The sequence below is a fragment of the Symphalangus syndactylus genome, chromosome 6, assembly GCF_028878055.3.
Source record: "Symphalangus syndactylus isolate Jambi chromosome 6, NHGRI_mSymSyn1-v2.1_pri, whole genome shotgun sequence".
NCBI lineage: Eukaryota > Metazoa > Chordata > Mammalia > Primates > Hylobatidae > Symphalangus > Symphalangus syndactylus.
Genome location: NC_072428.2, coordinates 103,273,379 through 103,281,319, shown reverse-complemented (window position 1 = coordinate 103,281,319; position 7,941 = coordinate 103,273,379). Strand labels below are relative to the sequence as shown.

Here is a 7,941-nt window from a genome sequence, read left to right as displayed (position 1 = left end):
CTGACGCACACTTTCATGTAAACAATGCACAGGAAAAAACGCTGTTTTTGCTGATCATGATACTATGCATCAGTTGGCAAAAATCTGAAATAGATTAATTTTGAAAGCAAGGTCATTGGTTTTTAAAATAAAGAACCAAATTAAGCAAATTATATCCATTTTCCTAATACACTGATCAATATAGTACATGCAATATTCCAACAGTTTGTAAATCTTCAGAATCCTTCGAACCCAAGGATTAGGGCATGTAGTTTTGTTGTATTTGCTTTGTTCTTTTACTCTTAACCTGAAAATCAAATTTTCTGGGTTTGGTGATGTAGGCAATAAAAAAAAGAAATTAGTTAAGACCAATTAAGCCTATGATCTAAACAATTTGAAGCAATAACTTTACATTTGAGAACTTGTAGATGATATGAAACTTTTGTCAGCTATTAAACATATTTTTTAAAGCCCTGCTGATGAAAGATGTAGCTTCCAATGTTTTCTCCAGTAGAGTTAATGAGCTAGATGGAAAATATCTCATTAATTTCTTGAGTCCCCTTGTGAGGCAAGAAAATGACATTCTTATCTAACAGCTGGAAAAGCTGAAGAATTAGTGGATGTAACTGTGCTCAACTGCAAAGGAAAAAAATAGCTTTTCTATACGCTGAGATGTGGATATGAAAGAATATTGCATACACACATACCCTCTCCCGTATTTTTAAGGAATCAATATCTGCTTAAAGAATAAGACTAGTTAAAACCCTTGGATCTTGGCCCTATAACTTTTGGCAGAGTATATTATTGCTTCATGGCCTGGCAGTGCGGTGACTCTTTTCATTTACTTTTAAATAGCTTTTCCCTAATCTGTACAACCTAACATCTGACCAATTATGAATTTTCAGCAAACTTAAGTCTCTTATTCTATATATTTTTTTAAAAACTGTAAAATTCAGGAAATAACTCTTTGCAAAGTACATTGAAGCACTTATTGGGAAGCAAAAAAGCACAAGTTGAAGTGATTTGTAGTTTCATAAAAATGAATTTGACATTTTACTTAGAAGTTGCAAACCACCACACGGTTTTGAGTTTTGAATTCATTTGCTTTGCAAAAAGTGGAATGTTTTACTTGAATGGAAATGCCCTCAAGTTACTGCTAGCATGGCTATAGGATTGATTTTTCTAGGTTAAGGGAATGCCAAAGTTTAGTGCCTTGTGTGTATTATTTTCTAAAGAAACAAACTATCATCCATGTATTTAAATGGACGTAGGAAATTCAAGAACAAATCAGGGAAATTTAACATCATTTCAGTATTACCAACATAGGGCTTTGTGTAACGACTGTGACATCAAGCTTTAAACAGATAAGGCTTTACCTCGGCTCGTCCAATAGAAATACAGTATGTAAATTAACCCATATTATCTGTATGCTGATTGGCCTGAGTTCCCCTGAATGTCACAATCTCACCACCCAGCAATGAGGTATTTTACTGCTGTCTCGAGATCAGATTATTACTGTAGAGAAGATTTTTATTTTTTGTTTCATTAACAGATTATAATAAAGCAAAAAGCATACAGAAAAAGAAGCAGACGTTTTACATTGGGAATTAATGAAAGCGTGTCTGCTAGTTTTGGGTAGGAGAACTGGGAAGTTGTTGCTTAAAATTTTATATCACCTCCACAAACAAAACTCTTCCGAAATGGTAAAATAAGAAAATTCATGATTCTGAGGCATTCCTAAGCACCCACGTGTCAGGCTTTGTGGTGTCTGTGGTGTCATCCGACCTTTTGGACTGGTGTAAGTTTTATGTATTTGCTATATTTCTAGTATTTTTCATCTGTAATAACAAAGGGGAAAAAAGGAAACTCGTACACATAACTGCTTTGACATCACCCATCAATGGTCAGCCTAACTTGCAAGAGGGGAAAAGGAATACTGTTGCTTGGTGGGGTGGAATGCCAGGAATAGCCATTTAAACATTTTATAAGCCTGATTCTTTAGTGACCTCCTTTAAGGTAGACTGAAGGTAAATCATATTGTAGTTGTCTCTGAACTTAGCTTTCTCCCTACTTTTACGCATATTTGCGTGCATTGGAGGACAGAAGATGAATAAAAAAAAGCTGCCCTAACGTGCCTCCCTTCTTCCCCATTGACAAGATTTTTAACTGTGGGAAAAAATAAATAAATAAATAAATAAATAAATAAATAAATAAATAACTTTTTTTCTTTTTTCCCATTCTTTTCTTGTCTTTTTCCAGCTAACCTGCAAATTTAAAGGTTAGCTGGAGACATCATTTTTAAAAAAAAAAAATCTAAAACAAGCCTCCGGTGGTTTGGACCATCCTAAAAGAAAAAGGAAGAAAGTGTTTGGGGAAGGTTAGGGTTCCGGGAAGCTGAGGGAGGGGGCGGGCGTCCCAGGCACTGTAACTTCCTCTTGCGCTGCCTTTGGGAAGAGGATGGGCCTGAGGTCCTGAAAGGGCCTTTCCAGTCCCCCACTACAAATGCGGGGAGGGAAAAGTTCAGAAGCAGCCGCGAAGGGACAAAAGCTTAATGCTGCCAGTTGAACTGGACAGGGCAGTCAATAAACCCAGCCAGCTCTGGAGACAGGTAGGGGCTCCTGTTGGTTCCACAGAGGCTGAAGCAGCCCCGCCGCCGCCCTCGCCACCGCAGCCGCCGCCGCCGCCGCGGCCCCTGCGTTACTGGGGGAGACGGTGCCGCTGCGACAGGGGAGGACGCGGCTGGAGCTCAAGGAGGCTCCAGCGCGCAGGCGCCGCCGAGCCCTGCCTGGATGCTCAGTCAAGGCACTAAGGCAAAAAAAAAAAAAAAAAAAAAAAAAAAAGAAAAAAAAAAAGAAAAAAAAAGAAAAAAAAAGAAAAAGAAAAAAAGAAAAAAAAATCAGCAATTTATAGAAAGAAGAAGCTATAGTCTGTCGGGATATCCAACACCAACAGGTAGGAGGATATACTCTTGGTTAAGTTTGGGGGATGTGAGGGAATGCACAGTGTTGATGAAACTGCAGGTTCACCGAGAAAGAGCCCTCCCTCAGGTTGTGTGTGTGTGTGTGTGTGTGTGCGTGCGTGTGTGTGTGTGTGTTTTGTGACAATAAACTGCATAATGGAAGTACATTCAGACAATGCATCTTCAGTAGGGCTTACTGAGAGCTCCATTTCTGGAAAGCCTTTCAAGACTGAGGACTATCAGACTGCGAATCACCGGGAACGGTTCCTTTGCAGCACAGAAGCAATCTCTCTCCCCATCTTCGCGTATGTAATGCATGTCTCTCTCTCTCTCCCCCTCCTCCACCCTCCCCCCATTATAAATCCAGGGGTGGCGGATTTCAGGTTTCGTAATGTTGCATGATGCGATCGGTATTTACCCGAGGATGTACCGGTGGGGAAATTAAAATCATCGAACGCAGTTTTGCCTGGGCTTCCATCAGCATATTCCGGGCCAGTGAGAAGTGGCAGAGGAAACACGCTTGGTGGGAATAACAGAGGAAGCCGATTTCCCTGGTGTGGTCCAGGCACCTACGAGACAATGTGCATTTTGTTTTAAAAAGAAGCCACTTGTGATTTGCAACAAAGGTTATCAGTGTAAATGGGAAAGGCTTAATTGCCCAAGAAATACAGGTTCATGTTATATTCATTTGAATCCAGGCAGCCAAGGTTTACAAATGGAAGTGCATTATTCCTCTGGGTGTGTTTCCCTATCCAATATTTACATTAACCATTTTAATAATCATGTGGGCTTAAAAGATTTGCCAGAAATGGGGGGTAGGGTGGAGAGGGAAAGACAAATGATTAAATCACATCAAATCTTGGGACAAGTAAGTTCCTATTAATTTTGAAGTCTAATTTTGAAATTTTGCTTTAAGATGAATCAACAAATACTCTTATGCAGCATGAATAGTGGCACTTAAGATATATTTTGCACGGGTTCTTTGGACCCACATCAAACAGAGAAGCTGCCTGTGAAACACTGACAGATACTAACAGATCTCAAATAAATGTAGGTAGTGTCTCTGCCTCCTAATAGCAATCTTGTAGATTCCATTGCAATTCTAGTGGTTAATTCCTGGGCTGGCGTATTTTACAAGAATGGGACATTTTATTCCTTCTCTCCTAAAGGTACCCTATCAAATGTATATTGTCCAAAATAGGGACATTTTAAAATTCACTTAGCTTGGAATACTAAACAAGCCAATTCTCTGAAATCTCGAGCAAAAATATTTAGTAAAGCAAATATTAGTATTCAAAATTAAAACTTTATTTGCTTCCCCATAAGTGAACAGCTTTGTTAGCACTGTCTGACATCATTGCTTGTTAACTTAAGAACTGATAGCTCTTTTTTTTTTTTTTTTTTTTTTTTTCAGATATTCTGATGGCAAAACAAGTGGAAGAAAAGAGGAAGCATGACTGCAGATCAGATCAGTTCTGTTTGTGGATTATATTTTCAGTAAAATGTATGGATCTATCTTTTCCTTGTTCTTATGTCTAGATCATGAGACTTGACTGAGGCTGTATCCTTATCCTCCATCCATCTATGGCGAACTATAGCCATGCAGCTGACAACATTTTGCAAAATCTCTCGCCGCTAACAGCCTTTCTGAAACTGACTTCCTTGGGTTTCATAATAGGAGTCAGCGTGGTGGGCAACCTCCTGATCTCCATTTTGCTAGTGAAAGATAAGACCTTGCATAGAGCACCTTACTACTTCCTGTTGGATCTTTGCTGTTCAGATATCCTCAGATCTGCAGTTTGTTTCCCATTTGTATTCAACTCTGTCAAAAATGGCTCTACCTGGACTTACGGGACTCTGACTTGCAAAGTGATTGCCTTTCTGGGGGTTTTGTCCTGTTTCCACACTGCTTTCATGCTCTTCTGCATCAGTGTCACCAGATACTTAGCTATCGCCCATCACCGCTTCTATACAAAGAGGCTGACCTTTTGGACGTGTCTGGCTGTGATCTGTATGGTGTGGACTCTGTCTGTAGCCATGGCATTTCCCCCGGTTTTAGACGTGGGCACTTACTCATTCATTAGGGAGGAAGATCAATGCACCTTCCAACACCGCTCCTTCAGGGCTAATGATTCCTTAGGATTTATGCTGCTTCTTGCTCTCATCCTCCTAGCCACACAGCTTGTCTACCTCAAGCTGATATTTTTCGTCCACGATCGAAGGAAAATGAAGCCAGTCCAGTTTGTAGCAGCAGTCAGCCAGAACTGGACTTTTCATGGTCCTGGAGCCAGTGGCCAGGCAGCTGCCAATTGGCTAGCAGGATTTGGAAGGGGTCCCACACCACCCACCTTGCTGGGCATCAGGCAAAATGCAAACACCACAGGCAGAAGAAGGCTATTGGTCTTAGACGAGTTCAAAATGGAGAAAAGAATCAGCAGAATGTTCTATATAATGACTTTTCTGTTTCTAACCTTGTGGGGCCCCTACCTGGTGGCCTGTTATTGGAGAGTTTTTGCAAAAGGGCCTGTAGTACCAGGGGGATTTCTAACAGCTGCTGTCTGGATGAGTTTTGCCCAAGCAGGAATCAATCCTTTTGTCTGCATTTTCTCCAACAGGGAGCTGAGGCGCTGTTTCAGCACAACCCTTCTTTACTGCAGAAAATCCAGGTTACCAAGGGAACCTTACTGTGTTATATGAGGGAGCATCTGTAAATCTTTAGCCTTGTGAAAACTAACCTTCTCTGCTGAGCAATTGTGGCCCATAGCCATATTTTGAGAAGAAATTCAAGAATGGAATCAGCAGTTTTAAGGATTTGGGCAACATTCTGCAGTCTTTGCAATAGTTCACCTATAATCCTATTTTAAATCTCAGAGTGATCCTGCTGACTGCCAGCGAAGGTTTGTAATTAAGAAAGGACTGAACCACTGCCCTAAGTTTCTTTATGTGGTCAAAAACTAGATAATGAAAGTAGCAGGTGCTAAGTATCAGTGCTAAATGCTCTGTATGTCACTACATATGAAAAAACATCAAAAAACAATTAGCATTGGACATCTTAATAAATTAAGTTGATATGAGGTAAATGTGTTGATAAAAACTAATTTTAGAAGTTTGAAGACTTTAAAACATTTCATACTATTATTGTTTTGCAAAGACTAAAATATTTGGGGACTTAAAGTACTGTAATCCACTAAAGACGTGCCAATGAATTATTGGAATATCACACTTTAAAAACCGCCTTGTAAGTTCTAGGGAGCATTCCAAAGCAGTATATTGGTTCCAATTAGAGTTTACTTTTTTTGTATTAATACATTGCTATTTCTAAATACCACTTTCCTTATCTACTAGTAAGATTGCTAGCATTGAACTGTATTATGTGGTTTTTGTTGATTTGGTATAAAGTTTTTCCAATTCATTTATATTTTACAAATGCTAGATATTGGTCTGGGAGGCAACATTAATGGTAGCAACCTGTCACAACGGAGCAGTTCTAATAATGCAGAATAAACACATGTTGCCTTAAAGGGTTATCTAGTATCCTTCATCTTATTTAGCATTGGAGCAAATAGCCAAGGGAAATCAAATCAGTAACCGGTCATGATCATGCATCTGAAAGTGCATGGAAGATCATTTAGTAATTTTTCCTTTTTTCTCACATGGTTTGAAACTTAAAGTGCACATCACTGAAATAATGAGATTTTCTTCTGAGGTGTGCTACCCTTTCTAAAGTGTTCTAAGAAGCAGGCAGTTAATGTATGTTTATATTTTAAGTCAGCTGTTAAGGGGAGACCACAGCCTTAGTATGACATCCTGCACAATTTGTGAAGCATTTATTCTACTGAAGGCACAGTCTTGTTTATACTTTCTGCACATTCAGTGTATTGGTAGTTTAAATTATTTCAGTTTTGACTTGTGAAAGCTCTTATAATATGATTTCTGGTATTTTAGAAATACATTAGAGTCTGTGAGTCTCATTCTTTAAGATACAGATGTGTGAACTTCAATATAAAGTTGCATTTGCCAAAATTTACCCGTGTAGCCTGTTAATTTTCTTGAAATAAGTTTTACATTTTTGGCACACAACAACTTTTTTTTTGATCTGGGAGGCAAGCACAAACTAGGAAGACTAGCTTTATTATGGTTTTGCTTTTTGATACTTGTAGCTACTATATTCCAGACTGGAAATATATGAATGATAATCAACATAATGCTGATAAACTGATATAATATTATCTGTAAAAGCATTATTTGGTAGTTTATTATAATCATCCCTCTATTATTCTTAAATGCCAGTAGTATTTAGAGATGTGTACTTGCTTAGTTAATTGGCTCAGAATTTTAATATAAACATCACACTTTAATTTGGAGCACAGTACCATAGAAATTTGGGGTCCTAAATGTACAACTTGTAAGAAGGATGGTTTACACTAACACTATGACGAAACTAGGAAAAATTATTTTTGTTTACTTTCTGTTGTTTTGCTTATTGGTTTGTTTTTGTGAAGTTTATTTTTTTTTGGTATTTGATAATTAAGATTAGGAATCTAATAAACAGAATTCCGTATTGCTATAGTACTTCTGTAAAGAGAATATCAATATAAATAAGGAAAATAAATCAATGAAATGTTTCAATGATATATGCAACTATTCAGTTTTGCTCATATAAGGACAGCTCAAGCCATGAATTAGTGAGCATTCTGACCTCATTTTTACTTTACACCAAAGTTGATTAGATCTGAGACAAAATTTAATGCACAACAGTGAGTTGGATCTAGCAATAAAGTCTCTTTGGTACTGAAATCATTATCTAAAACAAAGGAAATGTTATCAAAAGATGTTCTGATAACATTGTGATTGCAACTCAAAAAAATTTACAGTAGAAACGTAATTGCAATGATGATAATGACTAACTTTGCTTAGAGGTTCAAATATCACCAGCAATCAGTAGAAAATTCAGCAATAATCTTAAGGCCAGAGAGGACAGGTTCACCATTGCATAGCCAAGA

The 7,941-nt window shown here is 38.1% G+C and overlaps 1 protein-coding gene across 5 annotated transcripts; it reads left to right on the top strand.

The window, feature by feature from the left end:
- Window positions 1-1,484: 1,484 nt before the first annotated feature.
- GPR85 (G protein-coupled receptor 85) lies at window positions 1,485-6,961 on the top strand. 5 transcript variants are annotated; one of them, XM_055283738.2, is made up of 3 exons: window positions 1,485-1,777; window positions 3,126-3,243; window positions 4,353-6,961. In XM_055283738.2, exon 3 carries the CDS (start codon window positions 4,523-4,525, stop codon window positions 5,633-5,635), a length of 1,113 nt encoding a protein of 370 aa, XP_055139713.1. In that variant the 5' UTR covers window positions 1,485-1,777; window positions 3,126-3,243; window positions 4,353-4,522; the 3' UTR covers window positions 5,636-6,961. The 5 variants fall into 5 exon arrangements, with proteins under 5 accessions (XP_055139713.1, XP_055139716.1, XP_055139717.1 ...); XM_055283741.2 differs by lacking the exon at window positions 1,485-1,777 and adding an exon at window positions 2,286-2,931; XM_055283740.2 differs by lacking the exon at window positions 1,485-1,777 and adding an exon at window positions 2,426-2,931 and having other exon boundaries at window positions 3,129-3,243.
- The last annotated feature ends 980 nt before the right edge of the window (window positions 6,962-7,941 follow it).

Bases quoted from the DNA above. Each gene is read 5' to 3' on its own strand.
- GPR85 (XM_055283738.2), top strand. From the start codon at position 4,523: ATGGCGAACTATAGCCATGCAGCTGACAACATTTTGCAAAATCTCTCG.